Here is a 21,650-nt window from a genome sequence, read left to right on the forward strand (position 1 = left end):
CCCAATTATTAAATTAGTGAAAACAATGTAGCCTTCCAAATCCTGTTTCCTGGGTAAACATCTTAGTTTGCACATACTGTATGCCTTAAACACTTTTTAGCAAAATAGTAAAAATACAGTATTAAGATATCAAGCATTAAGATAACACCAAAGAAATCTTGACCCAATAGGAAAATTCAGTTCTTTTACTTGCATGTCTCTGATCTTAACTTCAGAGTTTTGGAACAGGAAGGAGTTTCTTTCCTCTGAGCTTTGCCACTACTACTATGGCCGAGAATCTAGTTCCATTAACTCCGCTTCCTGCTAGACTTCCTCTTTCCTTTACATTTCGCGCGCTTGGGTTAGAAAGGAGAGTACTGAATTGAATGCACTGAATTTCATTGCCCAGGCATTGGCTGGCCAAAGGAATATACTACATTACCATGTGTTGCAGTTGCTGATAGGACAATCCCTGCCAGCGCGGGGAATATGTAAATAAAGCAGCACTCTTTGTACCAATCATCTGTGGGAAATTGTGTGTGACGTAATCATCCTTGGCGGGAAAATACTGCAGTTTCTCAAAGACTAGGAGGAGATAGACGCCATTTGGGTTATTTTAAAACCTAATTGAATCAGTTTAACACTTAATTTGAAATATAATTTCACACAATGGCTGCCGAAGTCGTGGATGATAGAGAGATGAGGGAGGCCCAGCGCGATTATTTGGATTTTCTGGATGATGATGTGAGTAGGATTTAATTGAGCACAATTCAACCCTCTTACAAATGGAACAATTTGGGCATCTTTATAGATTGCTTTGTGAGTTTTAGGGTAGAGGTGCGCTGATTGCACTGTTTTTATATAGAGGTATATTCCTTAATCTTATCTGGGTGAAGTACTATTGCAAATTACTAAAGAAGCTGCTTCGCTGGTTATTACTGAAAAGTATTTGCAAACATGGGGACTATATGATCATTTTAGTGGCTATAAAACCTGATTAAACTATTGAGTATTAACTATATCGTACTGTTCCGAATCTGTATAATACCATACATTGTTTATCTAAAAGTATCGATAAAATGATAGGATTTTAAACACTTGCACATCTTAAAAGGTGTATTAAAGTCGTATTAAAAGGACATTAATACGACTCTCTCGAGTTGTTACATTTGGAACAGAAGACAAAGGACCTGCGTATAATATTAGTTAAAATCACCTTCGGTATAGTTTGTTCATGTGGTTTAGTATACAAGCTTTTAGTTTTAAAATAATCTGTTTTAAATAAATGTTAAATTTATTTTACGAAGCGATCTATGAATACATTCTATAAAAACTGCAGAACGTTTTAACCTCGGACAGCTCTTTAATTCTGCCGTTTTACGGTTTCAGTCACGCAGTTGGTAAAATATATATATATATATTTTTATTTTGAGAATACAAATCCTTTTTGTGCTTCGAAATGTGAAGACAAGGAGAAACATGGGTTAAAAATCACGTAACCGTATTTTAGCTACACGGATAATAAAGCGAACAGTTCAACACCAGGCCCACAGAACAGACGTGTTTAAAACTTATATTATACTGAAATGGGTAAAAATAGCGTTGAGTAAGGCGCACGTTTTTTACACCATGAATGAAAATTAGATGAGTTTAATTTTCCTCTCATAAATGATTATAGCCGATAGGTTTTTACACATTTTCACAAAGTGTGATATTACGCTCTGCTACCCTTAATGTTTACCACGTGCTTTCCCCTGCTGTTTTTATACAGTCAATGAGGCAGGCTTCCACTTTTGTTTAGCGAAGTCTTTTTAAAGTGTGGTCTCAGCACAACGTTCGATTGAAAGTCCAAAGACATTTAAGTGCACTCTAGTGATATCTTTAAAAAATCACCTCTCTTCGTTTCTGTGCTCATTAATGCACTGAACTTTTAAGGGGTATCATCGACTTACAAGTTGTAACGTGCATATGATTTACATTCCAAACCTATTCCAACCTTTCCTTCCTGATCCTGACTCTCACTGTAGTGAAATTTCCAGTTAGTTCAATATAGAGAGTGGCCAGGTTCTTGATACACTAACACCAGTCCTGCGGATTTTATAGACAACGTTTAATAACCTGTGTTGAAAAACTTTGGCCGCTCATCTTGGTTTTAGTATGTTGTCTTAACTGGTCATATAAATAATAGTTTTCAAATAAGATGTTTCACACTTATTTTCCTTTGTGGTTCTTCAACCCCACCAGTACCTGCTCTGTTTCGTCTGATTTCAGTGATTTAGAAACAACATCAAAATTCTGCTTTTGTGTTTCTAACTAGAACAAAGAAAACTGAACAAAAAAGTCCTCAGAGTTAACTAAGTTCCCTTGCTTCCCATTTGATTAGAATTTATTTTTGTTGGTCATTTGTAATGTCTGTAATCATTTAATCCCTTTATAATGTCATTTATTAATGTCCCCCTTTCCTCCTAGGGGTGATCTGCATTGCCAGGAGGAAGGTTTTCTCCATATTCAGCTTTGGAAAGATGGAGATTTATGTTGTTCTGCTTCATAAAAGATGGTTCTATAAATAGGTTTCTTTATTAATTTCAGATGTTTTGGGGGGTTTAAAGTGTATTAGAGACCAATTGAAAAGATACTCATGCAGTTCTTACTCGCGGTAGCTTGAAAAGATTGCTGTTGAGGCCCGTCACGTAGAGGCCTCAGTAAATGGCAAAATGTCTTGGGTGCCTTTTTTCCTTCTCGAATATTTCCCGTCAGCACATCGAGGTTTACCAGTCTTCCTCTTCTCTCTGCAGCAAGATCAGGGGATCTACCAAAGCAAAGTGCGGGACATGATCAGTGAGAACAAGTTCCGGCTGATTGTGAACATCAATGACCTGCGACGGAGAAACGAGACCCGGGCAGCGCGGTGAGCCAGCCCCCTGATGAGCTGATATCTGGGCAGACCGAGAAAGACTGTCTGCATTTGACTTGGGGTGTCAAATGTTCCAGGAACAGTCTCTAAAACCTGCCTTGTCAGCATCAGCAAGGTTCTAAATAAACTTTAGGCTTGCTTTTAAAAATGGAGACTATACTCTGATGTAGGGCTTGGCGATATGTCGAAAACTTATCAATAGTGATGTTAAGAATGTCTCACTGACCTAATTTTGCTTATGTCTGTATGTTTGGTAAACGTTTTCCCCACTGTGCGCTTTCATAAGCGGTACCCTTAAAAAGTCTACAACACTCAGTCGTTATATCCAGTCACATGCTTCTGCCTTGTCTGCCTTGTCTTCATTCAAAACACAACGAAGTGTGCTGGGCATGAGACAACATGAGCTCTCATGCTGAACCCCAGTCAGGCAGGGATGACTCAAGTATCTAAAAAAGATGCAGTGTCGAACATTTGGTCATATTTTGGCTTCAGCAAACAAGATACTGAACAAAGAGAAGTCAGATGTAAACTCTGAAAACCGTTTCTGCGCTCAAATGTAACTTGAGCAACTTGTTTCATCACTTGAAACACAACCATGTCATGGAATATGAAGAGTGCATGGCCAAAAAAAGAGAGAGACTGACAAGCACACTCATGGCCGAAGTGATTCCCCCAAACAGCTGTCTCTAACACAAGCATTTACTAATGCCACTCAATACACAAAAGATTCACGCAGATGGACGAAATAACTAACACCATTACATACTACATAGCGAAGGACATGGTCCCCATAGCTACAGTGGAACATATATTTTTCTCAAATTGCGGTGCCTGACATTTACAAAGCTTTAATAGTTTCGCATGTTTAAAACATGATCTTTCAGCATATCACGTAATCAATTTCAATGGTTTCAAAACAATTATCGTTAATTTATCATTATCGAGGTAAATGTGTGACATTATTGTGATATTGATTTGAGGTCATATCGCCCAGCCCTACTCTGATGTATTCTGATTTTTCTTTCTTGAAGGACAGCATCCAAGTCACCTTAGGGCTTTGTTCACACTGATCAGTCCATGTTTAAGTGTAGAGAAAAGTATTCCCTTCATGTCTGTAGTATAGTGAGTAGACATCGCGAGACAACAGAACGAGAGAGTAGAAGGTGGGAATATATGGTGTATGGGTGTGATTTGTGTAGTTAATAAAACAGTCAAAAGAATATAAGAATGACTCTTTATTAAGATACACAACAATGTCCTCTGAAACAGGCATTTCACCAGTGAAGGTAACAAATCTTGTTAAAACAAAACTTTTCAATTAGTCAAACTGGAAAACTCCAGTTTGATTTCCAGTGCAAATTTATTTTTCCTGAAAACATATTTTTGAACATACAGTATATTATTTCAGTGTGTCTCACACCTGTCCTGCACAATTAATTGTTGAATTAACTACAGTTTTGCATTGGACTATGCTGGGCCATTTTTTATAATCAGGGAGTGGAGGGTGTGTAATGGTGGATCTATCTCAGTCGTATTCCCTGAGTGAAATGGAGAACTATTAACCTTAAGTCAGTGATGTTGGTTTACTCCCACTGCCAGCAGGGAGAAGCAGAAAAAGAGATGCACTTGGTGCTGTACTGCAAGAAATACTCTGAGATTAGACATATGTTCTTCCCTCAGATGACAAACCTCATCCCAGATTTACCCCACCTGCCAGAATCAGAACAGCTTTTAATCCTACCAGGGGAGGAAACCCAATTAGAGCTGTAGCCCAGCCTGTGATCTCCTTTCGAACTCTGATGAACAGTGTTCAATAAGATTGTGATGTCCAGCAATATCCAATAATATGTTTCTCGGTGAATGTTCTGTTACTTGTTTCTACTTTGGCAACACTTCAACTCATCGGTCATGCCAGTAAAGCTCATTGACTTTGATGATTTGTCCTCCTCATCCCCAACTCCAGGCTACTGAACAATGCCTTTGAGGAGCTGCTGGCATTTCAGAGGGCCCTGAAGGACCTGGTGGCCTCTGTGGATGCCACATATGCCAAGCAGCACGAGGAGTTCTTTGTGGGGCTAGAAGGCAGCTTCGGGAGCAAGCACGTCACCCCTCGTACGCTCACATCCCGCCTGCTGGGCAGCGTGGTCTGTGTGGAGGGCATCGTCACCAAGTGTGAGTCCCATTACACTGTTGGGGGGGAAGTGTGACTATAATGTCGCTTTAGCCTTTTTGATTTTAACAAGCTGCAAATGTTAAGGGAGAAGCCTCACATGGGCTCAGTATTTCACGGGACATTATTTAAGGCATATTAATACATAGGCCTTTAGAGGTCCAGATATTAGACTGTATTAGCTTTGTGACTTTGTACAGTGTCCTCCAGTATTTGCCCTCCAATAATTGTGACACCTACGTTTTTGAGACAAATGTTTATTGTTTCCAAGGCTTTTTTTTATTTGAATAATTTTACCTCACTGAAAGGTTAGATTTCTATCATATGTTCAGTGAAAGATCAAGCCGATAAACAACAAAGACATTTTTTCATTGCCTTTTTTACTCATCTTTACCAAGGGTGCCAATAATTCTGGAGGACACTGTAAGTAATATTTGTGGAAAAATGTTAATTGGGTTTATGTAGATTATTGTGTAGGATTTTGTCAGTTAAAGCAGATGTCAAATTGCTCACTTTACGTCACCCCCCTCTTTACTTTTTACTTTTAAATATCTTAATTCAGGTTCTAGTGTGTGTGTCTCATTGTCATACATTTTGTATAATTTGATTAGACCACTTAAAGTATAGAATTCTAGAGTTTGTCAGGTCAGTGTACAATAGGAAAGGATGTGTTGATAACCCAAGTTTACTTGTACAATGTTGTTACTCAACATTGACTGCAGATGCTGCTAGTCTAACTCAACTTTCTGAAATATGGATTTGCAAATATTGGATGTCCCAGTTACTTCTGATGTACACTTAGTGTCAGTCCTTTGCTGGCTGATTGACATCAAAAGTATTTTGGTTCTATATTTGAACTTTTGGTTTTATCAAAGATTTGCACAGTTACAGTTTGGAATGTCTGGTGTTTGGACGTACCTTGTTCTAAACTGCAGAGTTTCTAAATAGTCTAAATGTTCCCAGTATTCTGTTCTTTAGTTTTTGTTGTTACTTTAAACAGTTTATAATGCCTGTAAATCAGAACGCAAAGATGTCAGGTCTGAAACACTTCATGAAAAAATAAATATATATTTACCCTGTGCAGAGATATGACACATCTTACAGACATTGTAACTCTTGCCTGTGTCAATGTCATGACCTTCAGCAATTTACTCAAGGCCTACACTAGTGTTTTCTACTTTTATCGTAACTTTAGTAATGCACAAGAAGCCAAGATTATCATTTAGTAATTTTTAATTCCCATTGAAAAATGATCTAACAAGTCCAGGAAAACTGTACACTGTAAACAGATCTATCAGTATGCATTGTTAGTTAAAAACAACATCTTCAGTTTTTGTGAAGTTCACCATATAATTATTTTTGCATAAAAAAGGAAATAAATGAGCAAAAATAGTTGACCAGTACAACAAGACATTTGTAGTATATCATGACAGGCATTAAAACACAACAAATGAGAATTTGAACAATTGCAGTCTATTGTATTCTTAATGGCTTTCAGTGTATTTCACTGGGTAAACCTATATAGGACTTTAAAGAGAATTTACAGACTTTTGCAGCTTACTAGTGTTTGTAGGATCTAAAGCCTTGTTAGTGTTCATCTATAATTTTGTGCTGCCCTCTCCTCAGGCTCCCTGGTGCGTCCCAAGGTTGTCCGTAGTGTCCACTATTGCCCAGCCACCAAGAAAACCATGGAGCGAAAATATACTGACATGACTTCCCTGGATGCTTTCCCCTCCAGTGCCATCTACCCCACCAAGGTTACCACTGTTTTTTCTTCACAAAACAGGACAAAAGTTAAAGACGTGACTTTGTTTGTGGGCTTTATGATTAAACGCAAGGTGTGTTTGGTGTCTACAGGATGAGGAGAACAACCCTCTGGAGACAGAGTATGGCCTCTCTATCTACAAGGACCACCAAACCATCACTATCCAGGAAATGCCCGAGAAGGCTCCTGCTGGCCAGCTCCCCCGTTCGGTGGATATTGTGCTGGACAATGACCTGGTGGACACAGTCAAGCCTGGGGACAGAGTACAGGTCATAGGCACGTACCGCTGCCTGCCAGGCAAGAAGGGTGGCTACACCTCTGGCACCTTCAGGTACGAACGCAGAAGGACACAATGTGGGAAGTACATGAATGGTTTAAGACAGTATGAGCCTAATGTGGAAGGGAAAATCAGAGCTTGCTTAATGTGAAAACAAAAGATATTCAAGCCATGTTATTCCGGCTGCGTTTGTTACTTATTTTTGCTTTGTTCTCTGATTTACAATCACACGTAAATCAGTGCGATCGGTGTTAATGTAAAGAGTGCTGAAACAAAACACCAATGTTTTGTGTTCTGTAGCACCGAAAATATTAATCACCGTTCAAAATTTGGGTTATCAATGGGTTCTTCAGGAAAGGAATGTCTTGTGAAAACCATTTGTCAGACATGAAGTACATTCCACTAAAACTGCAGTTCAAAGTATATTAATGTCACTGTATAAGAAAACTACACTTTCAGTCTTAAATATTGGCCTTCTGTATGTGGCAGAGCCTTCCTCCTATTTAAGAAATGGAGGTACTTGTACTGACACTTTGCTCACACATCTTGCCCATTGCAGTGTCCCTTTACACACTAAAATGTGCCATTATTGTGTAGAAGGACATCATTATGGTAAAAACAGTCAAAAGTCAAAACAATATATCAATGGGTAGCAGTATTCTACATTTATAAACTGATCCTCAATTTCTCGAATCCTTCATTGCTAAATACTGTGTAGCTAGCTTTTATTTAGGTGAATAGATAGATGAATAAAATACTGATAGCTTATATAGACAATACTTTCAGCAGTGTAATTATTGTTGAGGGCTCCATATTTTGTTGTATCGTTGGTCTTTTTGCATGTTAGAAGGGTGAATCAGAGGTTGTTGTGCATCATGGCAGAAAGCAATATATAAATGTAAAGACTTATAATAATCTAACAATTTTGAATTGTGTGTTCTGTGTGACAGCAGTTAATATTGATAGACACAAAATCAAAATGATCATTCCAAGGTGTTTTTGCTATTATATTTTTCAGTCTAACAATAACTATACTACTATACTAATACAATACTATTGTGTATTTTCCACTACATTAACAGGCATTCACTGCTAATATTTGCAACATTTTTCATCCTTGTCCAGGACCATCATGATTGCTTGTCATGTGAAACAAATGAGCAAAGAAGTGTCACCTTTGTTTTCTGCTGATGATGTGGCCAAAATCAAGAAGTTCAGCAGTTCTCGCTCCAAGGTAAGATCCCCAGTGCTCTTCTCCTCTCTTCTACCCACAAGCAGTGCAATTGGCGAACACATTTGGCCATGCCCCACGGACCACATCTACACCATCTACCTCATTATAATTTTATTTATTGCACATCTGCCGTCATTGTTTACATTCAAATTGTTTACTTGTACATTGTCTACTGTTTGTATATTGTCTTGAAGCACTGTCTGCACTTTGTGTTTTACATTTTTTTAACAATCGCGAGACTTTCTGTAAGTAAGAATTCCATTGTACCAGTTACATATGGCAATCAAGTTCAAGTTCTGTCAGCTCCTGTGCTCCGTCACAGTAACCAAGCAAACCAGCCTGGTCACTGGCCTAGCTGGTTTCACAAAGCCCCAGGTGTGAAAAAAACTACGAGCTTAATCAACCAACAGTCTCATACTGTCATGACATGACTAGGGAACTGGTTTCCCACTTTCAAGGGAACTGTGTGAAGAGACTTGTTTTCAGGTGCTCAGTGTGATAAAGAAAAGGCTTTTAACAGAAAATTCCCCTACACCCTTAGTGAAGGGTTTGAAGAGACCTTTTTTTGAAAATTGGGGCATTGTGAAAATTAGTTTTATATAATAAAATAGTGCAATTTACTCTAAATCGTCTGGGGTATTTTAATTTCTGTCTAGTCTTTCAATTAATAAAATTGTGTGGGTCACTGTGTTAGCTGACACTGTTTAAATGTTGTCTGTGTCTGCGATGCAGTTGCCCACACAATTTTAGATGTTGCCCTTTGTGGTAATTTAAAAGGCCTCTTGTAGTTCAGCTAGCAGAAGCCCTTATGCTAATTCTCCTAATTTTTATAGAATTATTTTGTGATTATGGCTGTTTTTTCTTTCTATATTTAAGGATTGGAAGGGAATTTTCAAAATTTTCATTTACTTTGTAAAAGGTGTGTATTTTCCCAATTTATATAAAAAAGGAGGCAATATTGATTTCTGAGCTGGCTTGGGTACAGCCTTCTCCTAACTCTGCTGTCTTCCTCTCCCTCTAAGGATGTGTTCAACCAGCTGGCCCGCTCCTTGGCTCCCAGCATCCATGGTCATGAGTATATCAAGAGGGCCATTCTCTGCATGTTGCTGGGTGGTGTGGAGAAGGTTCTGGAGAATGGATCTAGAATCCGTGGAGATATAAATTTGCTACTTATAGGTGCGGACCTCGTCGAATGAAAGATTTTTATCTAAACTGAAGCTGCTGACAGCAGGGTTTGTGTATAAGTATTCTGTATATTTACCAATTGATTGTCAGTACCAGCGCACCACACCTTAGAAATTACTGCCAGTAAATTAAAACCATGATGCTGACATGCTTATGTCTTCTGTATACCTAGAGAGAAATGGAGACTAAGTGTAACTTCCTTGTAAGTTGCATTTCTTGCCTTTTACTGTAGGATGGTGAGACGTGTTCCTAACTGTACTGTCTTCTGCAGGAGACCCCTCGGTGGCGAAGTCCCAGCTCCTGCGCTACGTGCTACACACAGCCCCCCGTGCCATCCCCACCACAGGCAGGGGCTCCTCTGGGGTGGGTCTGACTGCAGCTGTGACCACCGACCAGGAGACTGGTACGACATCCCTTTTTTGCTTTTCACAGGTTCACTGCTTCTCAGTTGTGACTAGTCTGTAAATTTTCTCACGACAAAGGCATTAACACATCAAAGCACATTGTTGGCACACGTCCCTCGTCTTGTCAGTGTAAATTCACGTTAAAGGACCGACTTAGATGGGGGAAAAAATCAGAAAACATTTTCATGTGGCTTATTTTTATTTCATTCATGTGTAGCACATTTAAAAACTATTGATGAAGAAGAGCTGAGCATACATAGTGCAAAGGCTAAGCATTTATATATTTGTAACATGTAACATACTGAAACATAACCACTAAATTGTAACACGCATAATAAATCGGTGTTAAAATGAAGAAATGTTATCAGTTATCCAAGTTCTACATCTTTTAAACTTCCATTTTGAAAAAAATAAAACCAAATCTGTCCATGTTATATCAATTAAAATATCAATGACGTTTGTAGAAATCTGGCCTGGAGTCATTACTCCTGACTTAGCTTGAGTGTGTTTTAAACAGACACCCACTGTATGTGACATATCAGAAATAACTGAAAGATGGAGATAACATTATCAGGAAAAGCCGCTATGCCATAAGTGGAAATATTTTCTATGATTCCAATACGCTGGTAATAGTCACTCATAAAAACCCCTTCATGGTAATAACTTAGGGTGTTAAAACACAGACTATAAAACCTCTGTTAACACTGCTGGAATTCAGGACCCTTTAGGAGAAGCACCTTATGTCTTTCTTCTTCCTGTGTTCTGTGGAAATGGCCCTTTTCATCAGAAATTTAAAACGAATTTCAAGCCTTCACTGAATTGCGCTGTGACTTCTTGCATCCCTACAATGTTCCACCATCTCGATGAAATGTTTTTACAGTTACATGCATTTGTTTTTTCAAGGACTGGTTGTTGTAAAATGTATGCTTGCTTGAGTCTGTTCCCAGCAAGTTAAATTTACTTTAAAATCCTTCTGTTTATGTTTAAAGCTCTGCTGGCTCATCAGTATCTAGTTGATGTGTGTTTACTGCCCTACTCGTGACCTTCGGTCAGCAGATTCTGGTTTCCTGTGTGTCCCCACTGTTAGTCTGCAGTCTGTGCATGACACCCTTTTGTTGCTATGGCCCAAAGCTCTGGAACACATCCCAAAACCAATCAGGAACTTGGCCACATTGGTTGCTTTTAAAACTTGCCTTTAATATTTTCAGAGAGGTTGTTCTTCTGTTTATCATAGGCATCTGTTTTTTCTAGCTTTTATGAGCTTTGTACTTTGTTTTAATTTTTTAAAACCCTATTTTACTTTATAATGTCAAATTCTTTGATTAAATAGTTTATTATAATTTTATATTTCTACGACAGTTTCTGTGATGGGGACTTGGCTTTTTCGAAGAATCCATTATGTAGTTAGGTAGTCGTTGAGCACTTACAGGTCTGAACAAAGAAGTGATTAATTCTTTCTGATACACTTTTGCACTGTTTCTGGTCCTGTCATCCTAGTTAATTGTGTTCATTTTAGTAACAAAAACAGAAGAAGCGCAGAGGTCTTTTTGTTTGTTTTGGAGCTAGTGAGGGGGCAGAGAAAGGGCTAGAGCTTCAGGCATGTTTGTTGTTAAGTACCCCCTGGGCAGTAGGAAACCGTGGTTCTCCCTGTAGGCGAGCGACGACTGGAGGCCGGTGCCATGGTCTTGGGTGACAGGGGCGTGGTCTGCATCGACGAGTTTGACAAGATGTCTGACATGGACCGTACCGCCATCCATGAAGTGATGGAGCAGGGTCGCGTGACCATTGCTAAGGCGGGTATCCATGCCAGGCTCAACGCCCGCTGCAGTGTCCTCGCTGCAGCCAATCCTGTCTATGGGCGGGTGAGTATATCCATTGCCCTCTATCAGTGGTGCAGTCTTTTAGGTGCATTTTTCCACAAATGTTTTGTGTTTCTAATTCCTAATTTGTGTGTTTTTAATACTGTTTTCACTTTTATTGAGTCAATAGTGGTTCATTATTGACACTAAATACTGTAATTGGTTACTTCGAAGTCACTTGTAATTTTAAAATAGCTTTTGATTTTTTTTTCTTTCCTCTTGATCTCCTTTAAACTTGTAGTAAATGGGATTCATTAAAAAATGTCACTTTAAGTAATATTACATTTTGGCGTACGCCTAAAATTAAATTAGAATAAATTAGGCCTGACTTATTAACCAAGCATAAAATAATTGGACTGCATAAGATGTTTTTCTGAAGCCATTTTGCTATTTTTCTGGTTAAAAAACACAAACAAAATGAGATTACAAAGTTCTTGTTATGATGGAGGGGTGGTTTGGTGGCATAGTGGTTAGCATTGGTGCCTTGCAGTACCGGATACCTGGGTTCAATTCCTAGGGTGGTATCTGTGTGGAGGTTGTATGTTTTCTCCATATATGTGATTCATCCAGATGCTCTGTTTTCCTCCCTCAGTCCTAAAACATAGAAAAATTGGCCCCTGTGTGAGTGTGTATTAGTGTCTATGTCTGTGCAGTGTGTTTCCTGTCTTGTGCCTGTTGCTTGGTGGTTTGGACTCTTGTGTCTTCTGCAATCCTGTAATATCTATAATGTATAAAGGTTTATCTTTTTTCCCTCTAGTTCTTTGGTTGCACTGACTATGTGTTTTGGGTCATTGTCATGCCATGTGATAAAGCACTGCCCAAAATGTTTGAAAGTATCTTTGTCCACATAAGCAGACACATTTTATGTAAGCTTCAGAATTTATGCTGCTGCCATTTTTAGTTACTTCATTAATAAAGATGAGCAAGCCAGTTCCAGAGGTGGGCATACATTCATACAAAGTATTTCACCGTACTTTATTCTGCATCTGGAGTGTGTTAACTGTTCTTCTCATTGGCTGTGTTCCAGTATGACCAATACAAGACCCCGATGGAGAACATTGGACTGCAGGACTCGCTCCTGTCCCGTTTTGACCTGCTCTTCATCATGCTGGACCAGATGGACCCTGAGCAGGACAGGGAGGTCTCAGACCATGTTATTCGCATGCACCGCTACCGCAACCCAGGGGAGCAGGACGGAGTTGGTAAAGAAACGCATTTCTCCATTGCTTGTTCTTTAAAGTTTTCACCTGTTTTCCCCAAACACTGGCTCTTTGGGAGTTAATTTACGTAATTTCATGGTTATAAAACCTATGTCATGCCTATGAATCGGTTCTGTTTAAGAAACCATTAACTAGCCGCTTGCATTTGTGATTTATCTCTGGAAAAACTGAGAAAATGGAAGTTATTTTTACATTTCTTTTCTTTACAACATCAAGATAAAAATGTATTCTGAAGAGTGGCAGCAAATACATAAGACAGAAACTCCAGAGCATTTGGAGGGTGTAGGTGGTCCCTAATCCCCTGATCATTGTAAATAATGAATGAAATTTTAAGTAAGCCTTAACTGAAAACCTCTTGAAGAGGTCCCATGCATTTATGACAATTTATTAAGGTTTAATTTGATAAAGTTGTATCAAGCTGGCAAGAACAAACATTTTTGTAATGATATAAAATTGAAAGTGTGCAGCAGAACACAATATATCCAGGTCTGTGTGCACTCATTCAATGTTTTTAAAGGTTAAGAAGTACAAGACATTTTCTTCCTATCAAGAACATTCTGAAACACCACAGTTGCTGTGTAAGACAACAGTCTCTTATAGTAGTACATGTTCAGATACAACTAAAAAACAAGCTATGGAATAATGGGTAACTTTGTGAAGAGTGGCTAACAATGCTAGTTTCAATTTGGTGTTACTTGAGTATGAGAATGTTGGACAGTGTTGTCTTACTATTCACCAGTGTAGCACCGTAGAGGTGTTCCAGTATTTCAGATCTGTTTGCAGTATGCCTCTTCCACATTCTATAATCATTCTTAGAAGTCAGTGTTATAAACGTACTAATTTTGAAATTATCAGCAATTAACAGAAGCACAATTATGTTTTGAACCTGTCCCCTTGATTTAAATGATGTATAGTCTCTGACTGTCTCCTGTTTCTCTTTCAGCACTGACCCTGGGAAGTTCTGTTGATGTCTTGGCTACAGATGACCCCAACATGACCCAGGAAGAGGATGAGGGGCTCCAGGTGTATGAGAAACACAACAGTCTCCTTCATGGAACCAAACGCCGCAGGTATCTTCTGAAGAGGTGGAGGGGCCATTCTCAGGTTGAACATTACAGGACATTACAGAACATTCCAAATGCAGGCAAGCTGCCTGCTAATATCAAGCTGACTTCTTGGGTCCATACTGAACCAGCATAATAAAACCTACCTTATCACCCTTACAATCCTCAAAATAACATTTCGCTTCAGTTTGGAAGACCAACAATCTGCTGTCTTACTTCTGAATCATGCTAGCAAATTAAAGATATTTTTAAAGAGGAAATATTGGTGTTGTTTCTCTAAAGTATACTATTGTTTATAATAGTGTACTTATTGTTAGTCATATCACAGCATACACCGTAATGTATGGTTTGCGTTTTGTACATCCTCCAAGCAATGGATGCAAGACTGAGCACTTGAATTTATTAATCTTTTATAACATAAGCTTCTTGTATACCTTGAAATCCTAAATATTTTGTGATGCGCATGCAGGAATTCCTAATAATTTTAACTGGCATCTTTTAAAAATGCATTCTCATATGCTATTGTGCAAAAGTCTCAAATGTTTGGCACTGTTCTACTCTACTCACTCCATTTCTTTATTTATACTGAAACAAGATTGTATGGTGATCTTGTACTAAAATTATAACCATTTAATTTTAAGCTAATGTATGCATTTGTATGTGTAGAGGACCTAACTGAACAATTAACAGTTAACTAATGGAGCCTTCTGTTGTTTTGTGTTGGGAGAAAAAATTGTGATGCAATTAAGGCCCTTGTACCTGAGGTTGTGCTGTGCTCACTGTGGTCATTTTTGCTTCAGAGAGAAGATAGTGAGCATGGAGTTTATGAAGAAGTACATCCATGTAGCCAAAGTAATCACACCTGTGCTCACCCAGGAAGCAGCCGATCACATTGCAGAGGAATACTCTCGCCTGCGCAGCCAGGACCAGCTGAGCTCTGATATTGCACGAGTAAGTATGGAAATGTTTTGCTGCTGTTTCACTAGATTCAAACTTTAGTAGTCTGTTACTACTGTAGTCGGTTACTAAACAATACACAGGGATGTTTGTTTTTATATCCACCATTAGAGACGTCTGATTGTTAACCTGTGATGGATGAGTTGATTTTTTTGTGGTGTCTAAAAAATAACCCCCTTTCCAAAGTTAGAGTTTGTATAGTTGGGTGCTTTGTGTTTTCGTGTACAGAAGCAAGCTGCCCTTTATTCTCACTAGGAAGTCTCCTGTAGCTAGACACAAGGCATGATTTGTTGCTTTATTCTTTGCCAGACCTCTCCTGTGACAGCCAGAACCTTGGAGACTCTAATCCGGCTGTCAACAGCACACGCCAAGGCGCGGATGAGCAAGGCTGTCGAGCTGGAGGATGCAGAAGTTGCAGTGGAGTTGGTGCAGTTTGCCTACTTCAAAAAGGTGAGCTGATAATGAAGGGCTCTTTGTGTTGGAGACAGGACAGCCAGTATCAGTGGAAGTTATTGCAGTTTGAAGGAATGTGACTGTTTTAAGGGAAGCCCAGTTCCCCTACTATTACATATCAGGAGCTAACAGTATGTTGGAAATCATGACCATGACACAAAACATAAAACATGAGTGAGGTAAGTCCTTGTATATGTGTTGTGAGGAACCATGTAGTAACATGTACATGTAGTTTTTAAAGATAGGCAGGTCCAGGCCAACAGACAAACCAAATACCCAGCTTTAAGGTTTGAAAAACACCCTAGTGCCTTTACTTACAGTGCAGGGAACTCTCCACACCAAAAGAAAATCAAAACAGAAGTCTGTTCTCCTCCTTGATTAAACTCTAATTAAACTTCTTCTTGAAGTCAGTAACACAACAGAGCAGCTACTCTGATTACCAGCACCAGATGTGCAATAAAGTTTTACCCAGACTTTAAACACAACTTCCAAAAGTTCAAAACTCACAGATTCCTTTATCTTCAGTTACTAGACAGTCCTTCCTCTGGTGAGTGGTATTTACGGAGGTTCTGTATTATATCTCCCTCCAACATCAGGCCTCTGCATCCATGCACCCTCTCCACTAAGCTTCTCCTTCCTGCTTTTTAAGTCACCTGAGCAATTGGCTTGCTGCAGCTGGTCAGGTGACAGTAGCAGCTCATTCCCCCAGAAGATTCTGGGAAATGTGGTCCCTACTGGGGTTGTGCTATCACAGGGTCCATACCCTGTGATAGTGGTATCACAGGGTACCACTAGCTTTTTAAAATGTAAAAGTGGGACCATTTCAGTCCTACACTGTCAGCATTTATTTTCTGTTAACGTTGGAACTGAATGTTGCATTTCTTTGTGAAACAGTAAAATAGATTGCAAGCTTTCATATACTTTGAAATATATCAACCTTTTAATTCTTGAAAGACGATAGATATAGTTCCATCTGAGTCCTGGCTTGCTTAACTTTTATTTGATTAACTGGAAATGTGCAACATTTCTGTCCTTACCTGAAAACATTTCTTTAGGTTTAGGATTTTGTTTTAATCAGTGATGTTACTAACTTGTTCCTATAATTCCAGCATATTAATTAACACATTCTTATGATATGGTTGGAATGATCCTTCATGGATAGTATGATTCTCCACAGTGAGAAATGCTGTAATGATTTGTGAAATAGTTCCATGTTGTTTCTTTTTGTGGGGAGGTAATAGAAACACAGGAGCAAGCAGGTTTATTCCAGATCCATGTCTCTGGATATGGGGTCCAGTAGGTAACTGCTGGTTGGATGTGTTTTACTTTGCCCGGGTTTTAAAGCAGCGTTGAAATATAAAATCAGTTGCTGTCAGTCAAGTACCTTGGATCCCTTTTGACCAATTTAACACTTGCTTTAATAAGTGCCTTGAGAAAAGGACAGATTACTTCAGCCTCATTAATTAAATCAATGTTATCTTAGTAGATCTGTAAATATGCCAGGTCGTGCAGGTGCAGTTTTTATAGGGTGCTTCCAAAGTTGTAAAATGTAAAATATATTTCTAGTTTTAATCACTCATCTTATGATCTTAATAATACAGTATAATTGCCAGAAACCCAAATAAGATGCTCAAATCAGTTTCTGTATCCTGAATTCAGAATCTTTTATAGTCGGTACAGTTTGTTTTCTTTTTAACTGATTATAGTGTGATGTACATACAATAAACATCTACATTGCAGCAGTTTGGTGTCGGTAGATACAGTACATACAAACTTGCATTTCATGGATTCCTTAATAATGAATTTTACAAATCTTTCTATGTCAGTAACCTAACTGCCGGTCCTGATGTTTTTTCCCTAGGTCCTGGAGAAAGAGAAGAAGCGCTCCAGACAGGATGACGAAGACAGTGAAAGTGAGGATGAGGAGGATGAGAATGGACAGGCCTCTCCACAACACAAGAGGAAAAGGTCAGAGACCCAGACTTTTCCTCCTCTGTCACTATAAGCCATGTTGTCTTATTGATCCAAGAATGTTAACTGTTTGTTGAAGAACCTCAGGGGATTGAATTTATAAGAATTGCTTGCTAGTTTGTGCCAGAAGTTTAAAACATCTGTCTTATTTATCATGAACCCACTTGAATTTCAATGAGCTTAATGTGTTATTTGGCTTACTTCTCTCTTGACTGCATAGATCTGCTCAAATAAAAGCTGCTTTCCTGCAGAGAGCTATTTTACAGCTTTTACAGAGAAAAGACTCTCACATTTCTAAAATATATAATTTGCAAAGCTGTGCCAGTCTTATTAAAAGTTAATATGGAGAAAATACATCCTAAGAATGGAAGTTTGACAGCAGCCTATTTTTTAGTTTTCCTCGGTGTGCTTTATTTGGTGTGCTTAAGATGTTAGCCTGCAGAGATGGTGTTGTCAACATCACGGTTATTTTGGAGAAACATAGTATGATTTATCCTTTCATGCTTTATCCTGCTATAGAAGCCGTAGAGCAGCTAGACACCAACCTTCCACTCAGGGTAGTGAGCCGTACGACCCCTATGACTTCAATGGTGAACAGGAAACTCCTGAAGGTAAGAACCCCTTCTTTGCAATGGACCTAATGCCATCCCTTTTAGCACAGCAAAGTGAAATATTATGTAAAATATGTAAGATTTGCGTATTCAGCTGTGACTAATCTACACCGTGTTACACTTATTGGCAAAACACATTCTTTATAAAGATCCATGTGATATTTTGACACATGAAATAACATGGTGGTACATAAAAAGATTGCATAAAATGGGTCACTTTACTTAGTCAAATAAATCTTTATTATTGAATATTTGAGAGTCTAGATACTTGCCATAGAATGAACCACAAGAGTAGTGTTATGGGAAGCTGATAAATGAAATTCCTTTGAGATATACCTTGTGTACTCACTACATTGGTTTAATCTTTTAGTTCAGGCCCACACAACAAAAGACCGGGATGAGCCAATGGAAACTGCAGAAGGAGCAGGCAAGACCCAGCTGCCTGCTGATAGGTGAGTGTTGTTTTTATGTTTTTTTTTAGAAGTGATTTTGTTGGGATTTTCTGAAGAAATTATATTTTAAAATTCTTTTAACTAAGTAGAATAGGCTCAATTGTCTATGGGCATTTTCTGGTTATTCTTCTTAAAAATATACTAAGAAAATTGTTTTTCAATATAAAGACATTTAATTGATACATTCTTAAATGTATAATTAAAAGTATAATTTAAATAAAATGAACCTATGTTAAGATTGTACAATACATCAGTGAGATGTCATGTAGAAAATAGTGTATAATTTTAGTTACTACATTACAAAAAATATTTTTGTGTCATCATTTCAGATAAGGGTGACCTTATACTATCTAAGGTTCAAATGCATACCCCATACTGACAAGCTAAGAGAAATAATTTAGTTTTGAACACAGACAACTGCAAGGGAACCATATTCAGGTATTCTAAAATGGTCAGAAGCATTGACAGAGAAGACACAAGTAGGAACCACAGGGAAGTGAATTTAAAACAGACAAGGAGACAGTTTTTGTTACACAAAGGTGTGTGTGTATAGAATAAGCTACCTGACAATGTTGTTGAAACAGATAATCTGTAATCTTTAAAAAAATACCAACCAAATGAGCTGAGTGGGTCAAAGGACCTCCTTTCATCAGTGAGTTATTTTGTGCTTTTAAGATAGGCTATCCCTTTCCATTGAACTGTACCACCAGAATATATATTTTAATTGTTTGCTGATGTTTTGTACCAAAGTGGTCAGACCATTCTCATCCCTGGTGCTAAAGTAATTGTTTTAAAGTGGAAGTGAACAACGTGGATACAAATGAAACTAAATTATTTTATTTTATAGCCATGGCTTTTGTTTCATAAAATAATTATGTTATATTTAGATGAGAAATTTATAAGTGATAGGCTGTTTTGGTGGCCTCTAGTGGTCTAGTGTCCTGTGGTCATTGCATACACCACTAGGCATCCTACCATACTACATGTACTAATACACGCTACAACTAGAACATACCTTGACCCGATGTTAGCAATAACTAACTGATTTGTGGGGCCTTTTCATCATGCAAATAGTACCACCCAATTAGATATTCATAGTATAACTGGAAGCAGCATTACACGTATTGTTAGAAGTGGTTGAAAACAAAGACCAGATATACCCATGTGTCTCAGTTTCTACAGATTTCAGAACATTTTCAAAGAAGCAGAAACCTTTGAAAATTCTGTGCAAACATGGGGTGTATTTAATGTTTTATGCTTTACATTTTAAAGGAATTTCTGAATTTGCAAATTAAAAGAGTGAGTGTGCATTGGAACAGTGTGTGAACAGTTTGAATACTGGGTCTTCCGTTTTGTCAGGTTGAAGCAGTTTAAGGCAGCTCTGCTGGATGCCTTTAAGTCTGCACACGCCCAGTCTATCAGCATGCACAGCTTGATGGAAGCCATCAACAAGAACAACGATTCCCCCTTCTTGCAGGATGAGGTGGGCGCTGCTCTCGACCGCATGCAGGACGACAACCAGGTCATGGTGTCTGACCAGATCATCTTCCTTATCTGAGAAAGCTGGAACCAACGGGACGGCAATTGCATTTAAATTCATCCTCTGTTAGGACTTTGTGTTTTGAAATCTGCACCCCTGTAAAATTTCAGGATGAATATTTTAATTCCTTAAGGAAAGAACACATATGCATAGTCTTCCTGTTCTTGGAATTTTTTTTGTTCAGTTTTATTGTTTCCAAATTTCAGCTTACCTGAAAAAGTGTTGAAATTTGAGGGAACATTTACTCATTAGGAATCCACAGCCACAGTGTGGTACCTTATTTTGTGTCATGCCTGTTTTAATTGCTATCCATCTTTTGCAAAGCATTGACCAGCCTCGGAGCTTTTATGTTCATTATTTTGTCTGAATGTATTGTCAACTTTTTTTAAAGTGACAATGTGTTCATTCACACTGTCCATGCAGGACATGGAGCAAGAGAATGATGAGGTGAAGTTTTCAATTGATTGTACTTGTGAAAATGTGCCACAGCTCTCCATGAACACACTTGATCCTAGTGAAAACACACAATTCAATGGACTGTCTGCCTGCCCTGTTCACAGAACATACATGTGCCTTCATGTCTTGTATTCTATAGAGTGGAACTGAAATTATTTTAAGGTATTCATGTTTTTCAGCATACAGCGTTTTCTGAAAAAAAAAGTTATTTCAAATATGCATTACTTGTTTCTCCCTTGTGAAGTCTACAAACATGTTCCCGTTTTGCCACATTTGGTATAAAACATTCTGGAAATCCTGCTTCCTTTCACCTTTGTGCACAGTGTTAATTTCTGAAGCAGTCACGCAAAGTAACATACAGAAAAGTGAATTATTCTGTCAAAGTTTCTCATTGCCATAACTATTAGCTCTTTTTGTTTAGGAATACTGAAGCATTGATTTAAAGATATTTGGTAAATGCTTTTCTTCTCAGTACTTACATATGCTATTATTTTGCCATTAAAGTATATGGACTTAACGGTAAAACATGTTTAAGTTACTCTTGTTGGCTGTGGATGAGAATTGTACTTGTAAATATTTAGCTTTTTTGTTTTTAAGCCTTTTAAAGTCTTAGCAGTGTTAAAAGATCCTTACATTTTTTTTCTTGTTGGGCAATTTGTGATTAAAATTGTTTACTTGGAAAATCATGCTTTTTGCCATTTTATATTTTATTTCCCTTTTCACCAAAAAATATGCAGTATAACCTTTTAGAAATTTAGAAAAAAGTTCCAAATGAGCTTTGCAGTTCCTGTTTACCTTCTGACAAGAAACTACTGCTTGGTGTACTGTCTGCTTAATTTATTTTCTGTTGGGAGAAAAACTCATCAGTCTTTGGTGACAACCACCATTATACCCTCACTGAGTGTATATAGGCTGATCTGTCGAATGCAGCTCATTGTAAGACTCTGGACTATTAATTGGGCCCAGGTAGCTCTGCAATGTATGACAACACATCCTGGCTGTCCTGAATGAGACGGGGTTCTATTAAATAAGAAATAATTGTCTAAATAATTTGTATTGTACACTGAATCCAAACATTGCCATATTAAAATGTTGATGCATTTAAAATTTGCACATTTAAAACTTCAGTCCTCCTAATT

At 38.2% G+C, this 21,650-nt stretch overlaps 1 protein-coding gene across 1 annotated transcript; it reads left to right on the plus strand.

The window, feature by feature from the left end:
• The first annotated feature begins 545 nt into the window (after positions 1–545).
• mcm3 (minichromosome maintenance complex component 3) lies at positions 546–21,197 on the plus strand. Its single transcript, XM_088909088.1, has 17 exons — positions 546–723; positions 2,775–2,887; positions 4,857–5,065; positions 6,690–6,820; positions 6,921–7,159; positions 8,231–8,339; positions 9,362–9,515; positions 9,796–9,927; positions 11,582–11,790; positions 12,815–12,989; positions 13,951–14,077; positions 14,872–15,022; positions 15,338–15,478; positions 17,343–17,449; positions 17,972–18,063; positions 18,434–18,515; positions 19,875–21,197. The coding sequence occupies exons 1-17, from the start codon at positions 649–651 to the stop codon at positions 20,071–20,073; spliced, it is 2,445 nt and encodes an 814-aa protein (XP_088765214.1). The 5' UTR covers positions 546–648; the 3' UTR covers positions 20,074–21,197.
• The last annotated feature ends 453 nt before the right edge of the window (positions 21,198–21,650 follow it).

Source organism: Atractosteus spatula, chromosome 2 (genome assembly GCF_055471065.1).
Source record: "Atractosteus spatula isolate fAtrSpa1 chromosome 2, fAtrSpa1.hap1, whole genome shotgun sequence".
Lineage (NCBI taxonomy): Eukaryota > Metazoa > Chordata > Actinopteri > Semionotiformes > Lepisosteidae > Atractosteus > Atractosteus spatula.